Source organism: Prunus persica, chromosome G8 (assembly GCF_000346465.2).
Source record: "Prunus persica cultivar Lovell chromosome G8, Prunus_persica_NCBIv2, whole genome shotgun sequence".
NCBI classification, from domain to species: domain Eukaryota; kingdom Viridiplantae; phylum Streptophyta; class Magnoliopsida; order Rosales; family Rosaceae; genus Prunus; species Prunus persica.
Genome location: NC_034016.1, coordinates 16,285,285 through 16,303,587, shown reverse-complemented (window position 1 = coordinate 16,303,587; position 18,303 = coordinate 16,285,285). Strand labels below are relative to the sequence as shown.

General features: G+C 34.5%; 2 protein-coding genes across 11 annotated transcripts in view; both read left to right on the top strand.

Annotated features, from left to right (window-relative positions):
• On the top strand, positions 114-17,690 carry LOC18767110 (serine carboxypeptidase-like 7). 5 transcript variants are annotated; one of them, XM_020553718.1, is made up of 14 exons: positions 114-538; positions 616-761; positions 1,719-1,795; positions 1,912-2,034; positions 2,142-2,244; positions 2,348-2,385; positions 2,479-2,580; positions 2,796-2,882; positions 3,094-3,240; positions 3,485-3,556; positions 3,636-3,754; positions 3,981-4,094; positions 4,202-4,256; positions 17,434-17,690. In XM_020553718.1, the coding sequence occupies exons 1-14, from the start codon at positions 375-377 to the stop codon at positions 17,515-17,517; spliced, it is 1,431 nt and encodes a 476-aa protein (XP_020409307.1). In that variant the 5' UTR covers positions 114-374; the 3' UTR covers positions 17,518-17,690. The 5 variants fall into 5 exon arrangements, with proteins under 5 accessions (XP_020409307.1, XP_020409306.1, XP_020409305.1 ...); XM_020553717.1 differs by lacking the exon at positions 17,434-17,690 and adding an exon at positions 4,539-4,749 and having other exon boundaries at positions 115-538; XM_020553719.1 differs by lacking the exons at positions 114-538; positions 616-761; positions 1,719-1,795; ... (8 more) ...; positions 3,981-4,094; positions 4,202-4,256 and adding exons at positions 13,765-14,136; positions 14,279-14,398; positions 14,700-14,776; ... (8 more) ...; positions 17,046-17,159; positions 17,281-17,335 and having other exon boundaries at positions 17,434-17,673.
• The window catches only part of LOC18767119 (serine carboxypeptidase-like 13), a 33,335-nt gene continuing 21,911 nt past the window's right edge, over positions 6,880-18,303 (top strand). Inside the window, exons 1-15 of one of the 6 annotated variants that reach the window (XR_002269490.1) lie at positions 6,881-7,097; positions 7,873-8,081; positions 8,190-8,338; positions 8,903-8,979; positions 9,075-9,200; positions 9,325-9,427; positions 9,559-9,596; positions 9,696-9,797; positions 9,883-9,969; positions 10,067-10,228; positions 10,376-10,447; positions 10,536-10,660; positions 10,841-10,934; positions 11,073-11,127; positions 11,219-11,255. Coding sequence is in view for 5 of the 6 variants with exons in the window: in XM_020553732.1 (XP_020409321.1) it covers positions 7,933-8,081; positions 8,190-8,338; positions 8,903-8,979; positions 9,075-9,200; positions 9,325-9,427; positions 9,559-9,596; positions 9,696-9,797; positions 9,883-9,969; positions 10,067-10,228; positions 10,376-10,447; positions 10,536-10,660; positions 10,821-10,934; positions 11,073-11,127; positions 11,219-11,302 (1,443 nt within the window). In the remaining variant the exon portion in view is untranslated. Of the gene's footprint in view, positions 7,098-7,872; positions 8,082-8,189; positions 8,339-8,902; positions 8,980-9,074; positions 9,201-9,324; positions 9,428-9,558; positions 9,597-9,695; positions 9,798-9,882; positions 9,970-10,066; positions 10,229-10,375; positions 10,448-10,535; positions 10,661-10,820; positions 10,935-11,027; positions 11,128-11,218; positions 11,346-18,303 lie in introns of those variants that run through there. The other 5 variants (XM_020553732.1, XM_020553733.1, XM_020553735.1 and 2 more) reach the window with 5 other exon arrangements.

Below are 18,303 nucleotides of genomic sequence, written 5' to 3'. Positions count from 1 at the left end.
TAAGTGAATTCTATACGAATTATATTCTTCTATACGTAGGTCAAGCGTATGGCGTTTCACACTAATACATAATGATGTAATAAATTTTTGTTTTGTAGAAAGATAGAATTCAGTACTGCATTGTTTGGGGAAATGAAACAAGTGTCGTAAAGCTATCAACTTTCAGGCAGTGGCGGAGGGACCTGGGATCCAGTTTATAATTGAAAAAAAAAAACAAAGGCGGGTCCCTAAATTCTATCTTTTTATCAAGAAGGTCGTTTTCCTCATATTTATATATTTTGAAGTGGTGAATCCGTGCAAAAAATTTGTAGAAATGGAAATTAAACATCACATGCGCTTTTAGAGTACATAGAAGAAAGGAAAATAGAAAGATAATGAGCAGATCCAACAGAAGCCTCACGATCTGCATTAGATTATTGTCGCTGTGGAGAAAAGCACTTTTGCTGCTACTGCTGCTTCCCAACTTTTGTTCAACGCAGACAATCATCAAGAACTTACCAGGATTTTCTGGTGACCTCCCATTCAAGCTTGAAACTGGGTAAGTCTCATTTTTGACTAAGACTTACTAGTTTGTGTTGATGAGTTTGAAATAATTTGTGTCCAAAATCTCTCAAGGTACTTTGGGGTAGGAAATAAGGATGAGCTGCAACTGTTCTACTATTTCATTGAGTCAGAAAGGAGCCCAGAAAATGATCCTCTGCTGCTTTGGATCACCGGAGGCCCTCGATGCTCTGCTTTTTCTGGCCTCGTTTATGAAATTGGTTTGTATCTCCTTCTATCCTATATATTAATTGATATTTAGTCATATAAGTGTATTTGAGTCTCACTTTGCCCCTGAAACTCATTTTGTCTCACTTTACCATATTTTTCACCCAGTTTTCTCACTTTAGCCCAATTTTCACAAAATATTAATAAAAAATTAAAAAAAATTATTCTTATATCAGATTAAATATTGAAAACACTAATATATTTCTAATGTTTGGTTCGCTGGTAACACATAGAGAGAGAAGAGGAGGACGGGAGCATAGGGGGAGATGGAGGGGGAAGGAAGGGGTAATGGGGAGATGGATGGGCAGGGGAGGGGACAGGGGTAGGGATGCATTTTTTGTTTTTGTTTTAAGCTTCTTTTTTTCTTAAAAATTAATTTTCCTTACAATTTTTTTTATGGATCTCAAGTTTCAAATTATTTTTAATATATTTATGTTTTAAATATTTAATCTAATTTTCAAAATTTTAAAATTTTAATTTTGAATTTAAAACTAATATTTTTTGAAAAATGGGGTAAAGTGAGATAAGTATGTGTGAAAAATAGGATAAAGTGAGACAAAATGAGTTTCAGGGAGCAAAGTGAGACTCAAATATATTTTCAGGTGTATATAAATAAGCCTTAATTTAATAAAGCGGAATTCTATTTTCTATTTTCTGACATTTTCAGTTTTACCCCCATTATTTATTTATTTTCGCAAACAAGATTTTTCATAAATGAAGCTTCACTTTTTCAATATAAAATTAAATGTCAAACTAAAAGTTATCCATGTCTAAAAATTCTTGGTTCCGCCCTTATTAGGAATTATTTTGAGCAGTATCCGTAAATTACATGATTGCTTGACTGTCCATCTTAACAGGGATGGGATGGGAATGGCATACCATCCCCGATTCGCTCCGTTGCCATTCAAAGCTTGACTTGACATGATAAGTAAGTTGTTCATTCATTACAGGTCCAATATCTTTCAGTTTTACAAGTATAACAAAGGATCCAGCAGAACTTGTTTTGAATCCATACTCATGGACAAAGGTCTGGAATTTCCATCTCTTGCTTTTACTTTCCTATATATGAATGGCCATGTGACCAATTGATGCATATGGTTATGCTTCTGAAGATATATTGAAAGGGCGCATTTTACTTTTTAGTTAGCAAACATAATATTTCTAGACGCTCCTGCCGGTACTGGTTTCTCATACTCCACAACAACAGATGGCTACAACACTAGTGACTCCATTCATGCAAAACGAGCTTCTGATTTTCTTCAAAAGGTGAGCCAAGTTTGCACAAAGAATTTGTTCAATAATTTGGGTACTCATATTGGTTGCCAATTTTCATCAATATATGAACCTTTCTTGTTTCTTAAAATCATGTCCAGTGGCTTTCGACTCATCGCAAGTTTCTTGCAAATCCACTCTACATTTCTGGTGATTCGTACTCGGGCAAGATTGTTCCTATCATTGTTCAAGAGATAGTTAATGGTAATTTACATATGCGTTGCTGGTGATTCATACTCAGGCAAGATATTGTTTGGAGTATTGGGTAGGGAGGTTTTTGTATATCTAATCTTGTTCTTGGTTGTAGGTATTGAAGCTGGAACAGAGCCACCTTTGAATCTCAAAGTACTTAAATTGACATCTCAATTAGATACCTTATTGTACTTTCAAATTTCATGACATTGTCCCAGAATTTAGTTTTCTTTTCAATGGATTCAGGGATACATAATCGGCGATCCAGTTACAAATGAAAAAGAGGATTTGAATTCGAGAATTGAATTTGCTCATCGCATGGCGCTTATATCAAATAGAATGTACGAGGTATATACGTCGCTCTTGGTTTTGTTTCATAGTAACTTCTGAGGAAATCATCTAAATTTTTAATACAACTTACGATTATGAAGAACAAAGGAAGGTCTTGATTGATACTAAGGGTTGTGGGCATTATGGCCAACTATATATATCAACCTTTTCATACTTGAATAAGATAGTAGATTTAAAATTTAAATATCGCTATTGCTTTATGTTTTTTGAAGTCTACCAAAAGGAATTGCAAGGGGGAGTACGTAGACGTGGATCCGAACAATCAACTCTGCCTCAACAATCTTCAAGCTTTCAAGGAGGTATGAGTTAGGCTGATGTAGTTATGATTCAAATGTAGTACAAGATGCTTGGTTTTTTTTGGATTCATTTCTCGATTTATGCGCGTCATCCTTGAGCAGGGTTATGTTAATCTTCTATGTAGCGTTCCAATTTGATCAGATGTTCTTTAAGGAACACAAGATGCATGTTTTTATCTTCGATTTTAAAATGGTTTGTTTAATGTATTTGCAGTGCACTAGCAGACTTGACGATAGTCATATATTGGCACCTGCATGCGTTCCTCGTATCAATCACAACGAACAAACCACATTTGGGTGGGACTGGGACTCTGTTGATGATAATTTCTTAAGCTTTCCCTTTCCTGAAAGTTTGTGTCGAGTAATGTCGCTTCTCTCAAATTCAATATATATTGGCTTGCATTTTCCATCCTTGTATAGTTTGCACTTTAGTCCATCCATGGCCTTAAAAAAAAATGTTTAAATCTTATAAAGCTTTGTAATTGGATAGAAATACAGATCAGCCCCGCAATTGATATTAAATGTCACTAGACCAAATATTCATCATTTAAATTTGACATGTCACAAGTCAAAGTTTGATTTTGTGATAAATTTTGGTTCTGCAGGTAGATAGGCTTCGGTATTCTGTGGTTTGGGCAAATGATATGAAAGTTCGTAAATCTCTTAACATTCGGGAGGTATGTTTTTCTATAACACTTGCGACCAGTTGATTTTTAAATGTACATATTAATTTAACAATTTTACAATGACAAATAGGGAACAAAAGGTGAATGGGCAAGATGCAATAGATCAACGCCTTACATAAAAGATGTTCAACGTGCTGTTGAATATCATCGAAATCTTAGCCAAAAATCTCTTCGGGCTTTTGTCTACAGGTAAGATTATAATATGGAAAAAAAGTCATTTTAGTTTACGTAGTTGGCCGATTTTATCATTTTGATTTTTGTAGTTTTTTATGTCAATTTTATCTCTATAGATGTAAATTCAAGCAATTCGAAAACACATTACATATTTTGTTCAAAATCCTTTCAATACAATGAATTCATGAATCATCTACCTTTTATTACCAAATAATTACAAGTTTTATGACATCTTCTGCAGTGGGGATCATGACTTGAGCGTTCCCTATGTAAGTACAGAAGCATGGATAGAATCCCTGAGCTTGCCAATTGATGATGATTGGAAACCATGGTTCTCTAACAATCAAGTTGCAGGGTTTGTATTATATCTATCTCAGTTTCTATTGTTTTCATGATTTTTATTATTATTATTTTTTCTCTGGTTCTACTTTTGTTATCTTTATTCATTTGTGAATTTTACAGATACACTGTCAGGTATTCGAATGGAGAGTATCATTTGACATATGCGACTATAAAGGCAAGAAATGGTCTTTATCTTACATTAGCATAATCAAGGGAAATTGCTTTCAAATAACACTATTATTGTAGAAGTATTATCAATGCCGTCGAGATATATATATATGTATATATCATAAATAAAGTATCAATATTCTGTCGATATTTTCAATATTGCGATTTGCTACAATAATAGTGCAATTCAAGAACATTGCTAATTTTCTAGTGTTATTTGAGATCATTTAATTATAATCAAAACTAATAAATACTTATCTAACAAATTACTCCATTTGCAATTGTGCAGGGAGGAGGTCATACAGCTCCGGAGTTTAATCCAAAAGAATGCTTTGATATGATCAAACGGTGGCTAGAGCATTCTCCTCTTTAATGTAATTAGTATGTCAAGATTAATGGATGGGATGTTGAATTACGAGTACTTTCTTGATTTGATATGATCAAACGGTGGCTAGAGCATTCTCCTCTTTAATATGAAGTTGCTGCCAATATATATATTATATACAGAGAGCTTCCATTGAGGGATCCCTCAAATACTTATTTGAGGGACACCCCTTGTAGGCCTCATTCCGGATTGTATTTCACTAATCCAAACCTTCTATTTTGTAGATACTTATTCAAAGATCATTTCTACAAAAACTCACTTGAATCCGATATCATTTGACCACTCAATTAAGTTATCGAAATTTTAGCATTTTCTTGAAGCACCATGTTCATTGATTTTGTAAGACACAATTGGATGTCGAAATGATTTCCGATTTGTCTAATTTTTTGTAAGGATGATCTATGAATGAAGACCTAAAAAATAGATGGTTTGGATCATTGGGAAAAAAATTGTAGGGTACCCTAAAAGGCGTCCCTCAAATAAAATTATTTGAAAGATCACTCAATAGAAAGGGACTGTATATATATATATATATATATGTCTCAAGCATATGTTCATTGACCAGAATACAACTCATATAGTTGGGTCCACAAATTTAAAGCCTTTACAAAATAGCTAAAAACAAAACCCAATATTACGTAATAAAAAAGATAAATCCAAATGCATAGACACCCCTTTTTTTTTCTTTCTTTTGTTCGTCAAAATAGAAAGTCCTTTGTTTTTTTGGCACCGACGGTTGAATGATGTCATTTCGGTGTCCACAAGTTTCTTTTTTGTTCTTTTTTTGGCCTTTTTTCTTTTTCGAAGTTGACAGAATCACAAACTACGACAAATGATTGGTGACACCTCCACAACACAAACATATGGGAGTCCAGAAAATGATCCTCTGCTGCTTTGGATGACGGTAGGCCCTCGATGTTCTTCTTTTTATGGCCTCGTATATGAAACTGGTAATTTAATTTCTATCTAATCCTTGGAACACCTGGCAGTAAATTGAATTCCTGTTTTTTTTAAAGGTATAGCCGCGCGGCTATACTTGTTTTCTCACATGGGCTCCTAATAGTATAGCCGCGCGGCTTTACTATGTTTTTTTTAAAAAATTTTCACATGTGAGCGCCTATGCGCTAGGTGGGTCCCTTTTTTATTTTTTTAATAATACATAGTATAGCCGCCCGGCTATATGCGGATAATTAAAATTTTTTTTGTTGAAAAAATAGTATAGCCGCGCGGCGTTACTGGGGTAATTTGTTTTTATTTTTATATACTAAATAGTATAGCCTAGCGGCTATACACTTCATATATATATTCTGGGATCATTTTTTATAATTAAGTTAATTTCTTTTTTCTGATTTTCTTTTATCGATAAGAGTAGTTTAAATTATTATCCATTACTATTAGGTCATTATTCGAATCTCTATTGTCTTCTTTTGATTTTTACTTTTCCAGAGTTATTACCGGTCATACTGCAAGGATGACTATGTTGATGTAGATCCGAAAAACCTTCCATGCCTCTACAGTATGCAAATTTACAAGGAGGTGAGAAGATTCATTGTGGTTAATTAATTTATTAGCATGCTTTATATGTCTTTGATTTTACAAGTCGCTTATTTTGAAATTATATATGCAGTGCACTGAGACACTTGATATAGAATATATACTGGCACCATTCTGCCCATCAGAGGAGAGGAGTATTATAAATGATTTACCACATTACAAACCACCACCCACTGGGAATCTATTGTCGATAACTTCATAGATTTTCCCTTTCCCAAACAAATGTGTTGGGTAAATCTCTCCTCCCTAGACACTCTCACACACTTAAAATCATTATATCATATTAAACACCTAAACGAATTTTATACGAGTTATATTTTTTTGTACGTAAGTCGAGCGCATTGCGTTTCACACTAATAAATAATAATCTAATAAATTTTTGTTTTGTAGAAAGATAGAATTCAGTACTGCATTGTTTGGGGAAATGATATAAATGTTCGTAAAGCTCTCAACATTCGGGAGGTACATATATTATTTTCCTTTGCAATATTGTAGCGGCAATAAATTATTAATTCCAAGTTCAAACTAGAAAATTGGGCTGCTGGCAGCTGCACGAGCGCAGTTCTGTCGAAATATGCATTTGAAAATAGCACGTCTGGTTCTGGATCCTTTTCTTTTCTCTTTTTGTTTTTTTCTAATGTTTTTTTCTTGGACTGTTCCTACCTCAATATATGAGAACATGAGGAAGGCAGACAATATCCTTATCTTCCACTAGAAAAAAAGGAAAAAAAAAAAAAAAAAAAACGAGAATGATTATTTGCAGCAGAAGCATCTATTTCACAATCTGGGTGTGTCTGGCATTTTTTCTGCTGCTGGTGCTGCTTACCAACTATGGTGCGTCGCGTCGCAGACAACAGTCAAGAACTTGCCAGGCTTTTCTGGTGACCTCCCCTTGAAGCTTGAAACAGGGTACATAATTATTTGATTAATAATATATCTGAACACTGTGCCATCTTCTTTTTATACTTCTAATTATATGTTTTGTAGTTTTGAATTATGGGTTTTACTTATAAGAGTTCAATTACCTAGACTGCAGGCAATTTGTGGGTATAACCATGTGCACAAGAGTTGGCTTTTGGGTTTAATTATCTAGACTAGAGGTAATTTGGGCTCGTTTGGGAGTGATTATGGACCATAATTACTTATGGGAAGAAACATCTTCCGCATGCTTCTTCAAAAAATCATTTTTAATGATTTTAAATGATTTTACCTCTTAAGTGCTTCTTCATAAAATCACTTAAAAGTGATTATTTGGATAAGTGATTCTCCATAAAAGTGATTATTGGAGTCTCCAAAATCACTCACAAACGATCCCTTACGGGTTTAACGACATGTATGCATAGGTAGCTTACCTATTGTTAAGGTATGAAGTTTCCATGAACTCTAATTACTAATTTTGAGGTCGGTATACCTTGGAAAATTTTCAAAATTCAATAAATAGATTTGCAATTAAATTGAAATCAAATATGATAATTAAGTCCTACAAATCAATTTTACAAATCGATAATTTACAGGGGCATAATTGGAACAACAAAATAATTGTAAAATAAATAAAATAAAATTTAAACATCAATAAATAAGTAAAAAAAGGCATGTAATTTTATGTGGCGCAAAACAACTTTTGCATGAATTGCACCCAACATCTCTTTGAATTCGACTTATACCAAATTTTCTAATATTTTAGCTAGTACGGGTCTCACTGTAGAGTCATAAAGCATTCCTCTCTATATATATGTGATGAAATATGCCTAGCAGCAAGTATATCATCATCACCATGTTGCCACAAGCACTTCTTCTGGTGACCCTTCTGAACATTAATGTTGCATCAACGTCCAATAACATCAAAACCCTACCCGGCTTTGGCGGTGACCTCCCCTTCAAGCTTGAAACTGGGTTTGTATCTTTGTTCTTATAACTATTGTTTTCTACTCTGTCAATTACTTTGCATTAATACAAAAGATGACAATGAATTATATAATTTATGGGTTTAATTATATAAAGGTACGTGGGAGTGGGCGGCATGGATGATGTGCAGCTGTTTTATTACTTCTTTGAGTCTGAAGGGAGTCCAGAGTATGATCCTCTTGTGCTTTGGCTCACTGGAGGTCCTGGTTGTTCTGCCTTCTCTGCCATTGTATATGAAAATTTAGGTATTCTATTTTAAAATTTTATGACATTGGTATTAGACCATCAGAAAATCTTTTTAAAAGATAGGGAAGACCTTCAACAAAAAAAAAAAAAAAAAAAAAAGGTGTGCTCTGTTTTCTCTGTTTTTTGTTCTTTTTTGGGTTAGTCTGGGCGCCAAAGCACACAAGTAAACCTACAGAGCAACTAACCCAAGAGCCTCAATATCGATATCGATAAAAATTGGATAAAAGTCACGAAAGTTGTGATAAATACATGAAATTTTTTAATGAAACTTTAGAATAAGTTTATTTAGTCATTCATCTATTATTTTGCCACAGAAAATTGGAAGGAAATGCATTGCATAGTGGGGGGTGGGGTTGAGAGTTAGGTACCAAACTGAAATTAACCCTAAAAATAATATTTATTAAAATATTAAAATAAATTATATTAAAATATTATATAGTAGTCGAACTTTTTAGTTGTATCTTGCCAAAATTTTGCCTAATAAAACACGTATGTATTTTATTAGTACTTTTCCCATTCCGTATTTTACTAACAAAGACTATTTAATACATACTTTGTTGTAGGTCCACTATCCTTTGACTATGCACATTCCATTGGCAACAAACCAAAATTAAAATTGAATCCATATTCATGGACAAAGGTAGGTGTTTGTGTTTATGTCTTTGTACGTATGTGATCTTTAGCAGCTATTCAGGTTCTTATAACATTGAGAAGAACAATATCCCAAACTTTCAGGTTGCCAACATAATATTTTTAGACGCACCGGTGGGCACAGGATTCTCATATGCAAAAAATTGGGAAGGATATAGCAATCTCAATGACACCTTGTCAGCTGCACAGACATATGAATTTCTTAGAAAGGTGAGAGGTTTAATTCTAGTGATTAAGAATTCCTTCGAAAATCGACATGATTGGCTGTTGAATATAACACACTTTTCTTCCATATCTAGCTAGCTACGTTGTTGTTTTCACTGTTGTGGTGCAGTGGCTTATGGATCATCCCAAGTTCTACAATAATCCACTTTATATTGCTGGAGATTCTTATTCAGGCATAACTGTTCCTATGCTTGTTCAGGAAATATCAGATGGTAAGTAATACTGAACATGAAAATAATATTGAACATTTCATTCATCACCTCTTCATGCTCAATATATATCAGATGGGCAAAAACTTAGTTTCATGAGGTATTGATTTTAATTTATTTTTATATTTGTGTAGGTAATCAAGATGAACATGTGCCACCAATGAATCTCAAAGTACATTTTCTGCCATTATAATTTGAATGATTTCTCATCATATGCCTGTAGGCCTTAACAGTAGGGCAGACAATAATGTTCCATATATATTGGCTGCAGGGATATGTGCTTGGAAATCCAGGGACAAATGGAAAAAATAATAATAATTACAAAGTGTTATTTGCTTACCTAAAAGCACTTATATCAGATGAACTATACCAGGTGACTACGCACTTGCATACTTACTTCATTTCTTGCTAAAAGACTGTCTTTCTTAAATCTGATTGTGTTTTTTATATTTTGCAAGTCAATGAAAAAAAACTGCAAGGGAGAGTATACCAATGTGGATCTAAACAACACGTTATGTGTGGAGGATCTTGAACTTTACAACGAGGTGAGTGAAAATAAAGCAGAATCTTTTGTTTCTGCATCTACTTGTCACTTTTAAGTAATGTAGGATAAAAATACTGACTTCACAATTGGATCGGCAGTGCATCGAAGACATACAGAGTGTACAGATATTGGAACCTTCATGTACTTTAGTAGCATCGCCAAAATCAGCAGGGTCAAAGTGGAACATAAACTATTTTAGCGATAAGGACTCCGTAAATCTCCTCCTTTCTTTTCCTCAACTTCCTAGGCCATGGTGTCGGGTAAGTCTCTCAGCGCATGCACGCATGCACACACACAATGCATAGGACATAGCATTAACTTATCTATAGGTTGTGGGTTACTCATTAGTGTTTGTTGTACTAAATGTAAACTTTGAGTCAACATATATCTGCCTTATTTTAATGCAGAGTTACAATTATCTCTTCTCTTATATTTGGGCAAATGACAAAACTGTCCAAGATGCTCTTCATATTCAGGAGGTAATTAATGAGTTCCTTCCAAATATATTCTTCAAGTTTTCATGACATATCACAGTAATTTAATTTTTCTGTCTTAAATGAAAATCAGGGAAGCATTAAGGAATGGTTGAGATGCAATCATACCTTAAAAGATTCATATATATTTGATGTTTCCTCCAGTCTTGTCTATCATGAGAATCTCATAAAACAAGGCTATAGAGTTCTGATTTACAGGTACTATATGTCTATAATTCTCTCCAGTTTTCTTTGGATAAAGACACCTATTTATTATAAATGATTGAACCTATGTATGTAAGTGCTAATCTTGCTGCATCACAATCTAATTATTCTCAAATTATCATTTCTTCTGAACACAACGCTTGTCGATTAACAGCGGTGATCATGACATGTTAGTTCCATATGTGGCTACTATGGCTTGGATAGAATCTCTGAACTTGACTGTGGACAGTCGTTGGAAGCCATGGTTCGTTGACGGGCAGGTTGCAGGGTTGATATCTATCTCCGCTTTTTTCTCACTTTTTATTTTTTTTCATGTCCTTAATCTCTCTACTGTTTAAGTTGATTTTAGTCTCAAAATCAGATTACAACTCGCATAGTTATGCCGCCTTCTTTTTTGGCCCTTTAGATACAGAGTGCAGTACTCAGATAAAAAGTACCAGTTGACATATACAACTATAAAGGCAAGAAGCCAAGACCCATCATGAACTTGAATTATTCCAACACTGCAATTTGCTTGAGCAAAAGTTAAGACTAAATTTTCTGATTTTTCAGGGAGCAGGTCACACAGCTCCAGAGTACAAGCCTGAAGAATGCCATGCTATGATTAGTCGGTGGTTCGCATACTACCCTCTGTAGTCAGAATTTCTATTGCTGTATCCCAAAATTAATAAGTCAATTGGTTCTGTGTCTGTTTGAGTCAATTCTTCCAAGACTGACATGAAATCATAAATCAAATCATCATCTGGATGATGATCCTTTGTGAATCTTATACCCTTTGAACAACAATCAAAGAGAGGTGCAGAGAAGACTAAGTTGACTAATTGGTGGCTGACCATTAGTTGGATCCAAAAAAATGGTTTAATTTCCGCATATCAATAAAAAGCAGAAAACTTGTGGTCCTAAAAAACCTCGGATTTTCTGCCTCTACGGTATGTTGGCTTTAAAGAAATCTTCAAACTTGCAATCCCCTGTTTCTTTTCCCTTATGTTCTTAGTCTGCATCTTCTTTTTCTTCGAAATCAACCACGTCATACTGGTTGAGCTGAGAGCTGGCACCATACCTCTCTGTGGCAAACTATTTTTCGTACCAGCAAGCATAAGGACAAAAATGTATATATGCTTCTTCTTCCAGCCAAAAAAATATGTAATGCATGTGTATGTGGTTAATCCTAGGCCGGCCAGACTTTTGGGTGGCCCTAGGCTAGAAATAAAAATGAGGTCTATTTCTCTTTCATTTTCCTGAATATAATAAAATAACATGAAAAAAAATTTATGCAATTAAATACAATTTGGATAAATAGACATGGCTCCAGTATTGGTCATATAATGCTCCAATCTGAAAATAAACAAGAATGAGGATACAAATAATTTGCACTCTTTCATATTTCCTCGCTAAATAATCTACTAACAAGAATTTTTTGATAAATAAAAGAATTTCTAGTCCCTATTGGCTTTCTTTCATTGATTGCTACTTTTATTAATTAAATACTTAAATACATGCAATTGATGTTCGTATATTACATATTTTCATTTGGACTCTTCAGAAACACTGGTAATTAGATTTGGGGCCTCCAAATACCAAACTATTGAAATTATTCTCCTGTAAAATCATATTCTTTAACTTGGTACATATATAATATATATATATATAATTTGGGGCCCTACAAATGCGAGGCCCATGGCCATCGCTCTCCTTGCCCACCCTCAGGGCTGACACTGATCCTATCAACCAAAAAAACATGTAGTTTGTCGTATTTCGAGTTGGGGAAATTTTATTGACCCAAAAAAATAGAAGTTGGGAAATTTCATGTGCACTCTCACAATGGGGAGAAATTCTTTGGTTCGGTCATCTAACCATGTTAGATGTCTGCCCATTGAGAAAGATTTTCATGAAACGAGGATAATATTATTTTGTTATTTCTTGCCAATAACGTTATGACATGCGTGATAACACTTCCACGTGGTATATCATTATTGACAGGAAATTTCAAGTTTTTCTCCCACCCATCCCACAACTAAGCTAAAACCTTGTATTGGGGTCCCACCTTACCCACAGGAAGAATTTCTCCAAACAATTGGCACCATTCTGCCCATCAGAGGGACTATTATAAATTATTTACCACATTACAAACCACCACCCACTGGGAATCTATTGACGATAACTTCATAGATTTTCCCTTTCCCAAACAAATGTGTCGGGTAAATCTCTCCTCCCTATCAGACACTCTCACCGCTTAAAATCATTATATCATATTAAACACCTAAGTGAATTCTAGACGAGTTATGTTCTTCTGTATGTAGGTCGAAAGCACTGCGTTTTACACTAATACATAATGATCTAATAAAATTTTGTTTTGTAGAAAGATAGAGTTCAGTACTGCATTGTTTGGGGAAATGAGATAAATGTTCGTAAAGCTCAACATTCGGTAGGTACACTTGATTGAATAGGGTTGAACACCCTTGCCATTTGATTTACCAAAAAAAAAAAAAAAAAAAAGGTTTACTGATATTTATGTTGACAAACATGGAGCAAAATCGGAATGCGCCAGATGCAATACTTCCACACCTTACAAAATAGTATGGCTGCACGGCTATACTCGGGATTTTTTTTATAAAAACAAAATAGTATAGCCGCGCGGCTATACCTATTTTGACACTTAGGTGCCTAGGCGCGAGCCGGCTTCTTTTTTGTTTTCTATAAATAGTATAGCCGGGTTTTAAAATAAAAAATCCCAAGTATAGGGATTTTTTATTTTTTAAAAAAATAGTATAGCCGACCGGCATTACTACCGTTTTTTTTATTTATTTATAAATTTATAAAAAAAAAGTATAGCCAATATTCTAAAAGGCCCAGAAAACTTATTAACCTAAAATTCAAATACCCGAAGGATTAATTTAATTTCCTAAGAAAACTAAGCCCAATTAGCCAATATTTTATCATGGTATTTGAAATATCCAAATTGAAAGCAACTGGTTCTATTCTATCTGGTTAGACTAATTTTTTTTTTTTCTTCACCAATTTGGTGAACCTTCACATAGAGAAGGGACATCATATTATTTTCCTTTGCAATATTGTAGCGGCAATAAATTATTAATTCCAAGTTCACACTAGAAAATTCTCTGTTTCGTTCTTTTTGGTGATACAGGGCATTTGAAAATAGCACTTTCTGGTTCTGGATCCTTTTCTTTTTGTCGTTTTGTTTTTTTAATGTTTTTTTTTTCCTGGACTGTTCCTACCTCAATGTATGCGAATATGAGGGGTCAAAGGCAGACAATATTCTTATCTTCCACAAGAAAAAAGGAAAAAAAAAGGAGAATGCTTAGTTGCAGCAGAAGCATCTATTTCACAATCTGGGTGTGTCAGGCATTTTTTCTGCTGCTAGTGCTGCTTACCAACTATGGTGCGTCGCAGACAATCGTCAAGAACTTGCCAGGGTTTTCTGGTGACCTCCCCTTCAAGCTTCAAACAGGGTATTTAATTATTTGATTAATAATATATCTGAACTCTGCGCCATCTTCTTTTTATACTTTTAATTATATGTTTTGTAGTTTTGAATTATGGGTTTTAATTTGTGTCTAATTTCAAGCTACGTGGGGGTGGGCAATTCTGAAGAACTGCAAATGTTCTACTATTTCACTGAGTCAGAAAGCAGCCCAGAAAATGATCCTCTGCTTCTTTGGATGACCGGAGGCCCCAGATGTTCTTCTTTCTATGGCCTCGTATATGAAATTGGTAACTTGTTAATTTCCAATTCTCATGAGATTAAAGTTCAAAACTTTCACTGAGAAAATACTTTTTCATCACATCATGTATACTTGGTCTCTATCTTTTTATGTTTTGAGTACAAAGCAATAGTGTAAACTATATGGGAGGGGAATTTCTCTCACACACACAACTATAATGTCGTGGGGATTCGAACCTGATACCTCTGATCTCTATCTTTAATTGTTGGGATGGAAGTAAATTTCAATTTCATCAGTAGGCAAAGACAAAATTATGGCTCTGATTTTAACTTTTTTTAATATTATTCTAGGTCCAATATCTTTCCAATTTAATGATTTGTCCAAGGACCCATTGAAACTTGTTCTGAATCCATACTCATGGACCAAGGTGTGGAATTTTCTGTCTCTGGGTTTTAGTTTCCCAATTGATGGTGAAAATTTAAAAATTGGTCCTATAATTTATTTTCAGGTAGCAAACATAATATTTCTAGATGCCCCTGCTGCTACTGGTTATTCATACTCCACAACTCTGGAAGGGTTAATCAGTAGTGACACCCTGCATGCTACAAGAGCTTATCAGTTTCTCCAGAAAGTGAGTCAAGATTTACACGCAAAAATTTGGAGATAAGATTAATTAGAACAAGATTCAAAACTTGGTTATTTATGATTATTGTTATATTGATTCAAATTTCCTATGCAGTGGCTTGTGGCTCATCCCCAGTTTCTTTCGAATCCTCTCTACATTTCTGGAGATTCTTTCACGGGCAAGATTGTTCCCATCATTGTTCAGCATATAACACAGGGTAACTTTCACAAATTATGACAAATGAAGTTCTCAAATTGCATATTAATTCAACCATTGCGCCAAAAATTGCAATTGCATATGCAATAGAACTCTGATCTTGAGCACAAAAGTTTTTCGATGTCGAAACTCGAAAGTTTTAAGGGGGCATGAGTTTGTATCTCTGTTGTTGTTGTCCTGTAGGTATTGAAGCTGGGATGGAGCCAGCTTTGAATCTCAAAGTACTAAATTGACATCCTGGTTGAATGTACCTTGTTATAGAGCTGTCATTTGCTCTTGAATTTAATTTCTGGTTTAATGGATTCAGGGATACATAATTGGCAATCCATCTACAAATGCTAAAGAGGATTTTAATTCGAGAATTGAATATGCTCATCGTTTGGCACTTATATCAGATAGAGTATATGAGGTGTGTATGTTGCTCTTGGTTTTCTTTTAGGTGCTGGATGTTCCTTATAAGATGTTTGTGGGTTTTGGTCAACTACATACACCAAGATGTTTTAGTGGATATATCTCTTATTCTTATAAGAGTCAAATGAAAAATAGTTGTTCTTAAGTTTTACTGTTTTTTTTCTTCTTCTTTCAAGTCATCAAAAAGGAATTGCAAGGGTGAGTACGTAGATGTAGATCCAAAAAATCAGTTGTGCCTCAACAGTCTCCAAGCTTTCAAGGAGGTATGTAGTATCAGCATGGTCAATTAGCATTCCGGGTGCTAGCTGCTAAGTTCACCAAATTTTGTTCAGCAGCATAATGATGTGCCAGTGTTTTACTGATTTAAATCTTGGCTCACTCTGAGGATCATTTCCTTTCAACAAGTAGGATATTGATATGTACATACACTGAAGCATCATTTGGTGAATAGGGTACTTCTGAAAAGGGCCCCTATTTATAAGAGAAATTTATACATATATGATATGTTTTGTCGGTGAATTGCACAATCTTGATTCACAATCTGACGCCGTAACATACATGTGTGTCAGATATATAACAAAACATCATTACTCTCTATAATATATGGTGTGTATACATACACACGCACACTACATGTTTTTGTTCTCTGTTTTGTGAAGTCCCTTGATTATTGAGTATGCAGTGCACTAGGAGACTTGATACAGAACATATACTGGCACCTTTCTGCGGAAAGGACTATTATAACGAGTGGACAATATTAAAGACGAACGACAGGGAGTCTATGGATGATGTTATCCTAGATTTTCCCTCCCCTGTCCAGCTGTGTCGGGTATCTCTCTCTCTCTCTCTCTCTCTCTCTCTCTCTCTCTCTCTCTCTCTCTCTCTCTCAAAGACAAAAGTATTAAAGAGTAACAAATTACTAGCTGAAGGGTTTTTTTTAGGAAGACAGGATTCGCTACGCAGTTCTTTGGCAAAATGATATAAATGTTCGCAAAGCTCTCAACATCCGGGAGGTATATAATATATACATGTTACTTCTAATTAATTATATATATTTTTTGGATTTACTTCAAATTAATCAAACAGAATATATGAAACTGTGGCCAATTTCGAAAAAAAATACATTTACCATGATCACAAACAGGGAACAAAAGGAGAATGGGCTAAATGCAATAAAACCACACCTTACACGTTTGATGTACCAAGTAGTGTTGACTACCATCGAAACCTCAGCCAAAAGCACCTTCGTGCTATAGTTTACAGGTACAAATTTAAATTGTTCAATTTGATTCTTCATGTTTCACCTCTCCTTTTAAATTAATCTAATTTCAACCAACCTTGAAGAATCAAGCCTAGAATTAGCCAGTAGCTAGTCACACAAAAAATAAATAAACATCGTCGTACTTTTCTCATAATTTCGTGTGTTTATATGGTGTATCTGCAGTGGTGATCATGACATAACCATTCCATATATAAGTACACTGGCATGGATTGAATCCTTGAACTTGACACTTGAGGATGATTGGAAACCATGGTTCTCTGATCATCAAGTTGCAGGGTTTGTAGTTGTTTTCATGATTTTTTGGGGTTTGGATTTTTATTTTTGGGTTAGGAATTTCAATGTTTAATACTAACTTTGATCTTTTGTTGTCTTTTTTCATTGATTCATCATTTTACAGATACACAATGTACTATTCAAACAACGAGTATAATTTGACATATGCGACTATAAAGGCATGAGTGATGGCTTCCAAGTTTATTGATCTTCTCTTTGAAGTAAGTCTAATAATCACTTATGATGTAATAAATAATTCCCAGTTGCAAATGTGCAGGGAGGAGGGCATACAGCTCCAGAGTACAATCCTAAGGAATGCTTTGATATGATCAATAGGTGGCTGGCGCATTCTCCTCTTTAACCTAGTATACTAAATTAGAAAAATTACTGCATTATACATATGTAATGTTTCACTGTAACTAAAAGTACATGATCACTTATCTGAGTGTAAGTTTAATCTACAACCGTCAACACGAATACGCGAAAATGTATGAAAGTTGAGGTGGCATTATTTGCATGCGTGAACCTTGTTTGGCGACATTGTCCACTAAGAACTAAGAATCAATCAGGTGTGAGATTTTATCTCAAAATGTCGGTCTAGTAAATTATTTCATCACAAACCTCTATTTTTGTTGGGAAAATTTTAGTGACATGCATTATGCATATGGTAGTTGGACACCAGATTAATGTGCTTTAAGAAAACCACTTCGTAGACAACTAACCCATCAATATAAGTTATTTCTGTGAAAAAAAAAATTACAACTCATGAGCATATATAGCAAATCCAACCCAGAACAGTAGAGCTGAGAAATATCAAAGGGACAAATTATAAAGGGGGTCCTTGTATCATAATCGATCATGAACAGAAGCTCCTTTTCTGTAACTTATTATTTCATCAACATCAGCAGCATGATTGATCTCCACTGCACACCCAGATAAATTGAGTAGGCAAGCAAATGCACGGATCAATAGTACCTTGCTGGAAGAGTCTCTGCGAGTAAAAGACACAGAAGCGGCGACAAAGCCCTACCCGGCTTTCGTGGTGACCTCCCCTTCAAACTTGAAACTGGGTCGGTATTTTTGTTCTATATCTACTGTTTTCTACTTTTATATATAAACTTGTGCTTACGTTACATTAATATTATGA

Bases quoted from the DNA above. Each gene is read 5' to 3' on its own strand.
- LOC18767110 (XM_020553715.1), top strand. From the start codon at position 13,874: ATGTTTTTTTTTTCCTGGACTGTTCCTACCTCAATGTATGCGAATATG. The intron at 14,777-14,857 runs GTGTGGAATTTT...ATTTATTTTCAG, and splicing joins ATCCATACTCATGGACCAAG to GTAGCAAACATAATATTTCT. The intron at 16,865-17,045 runs GTACAAATTTAA...GTGTATCTGCAG, and splicing joins CTTCGTGCTATAGTTTACAG to TGGTGATCATGACATAACCA.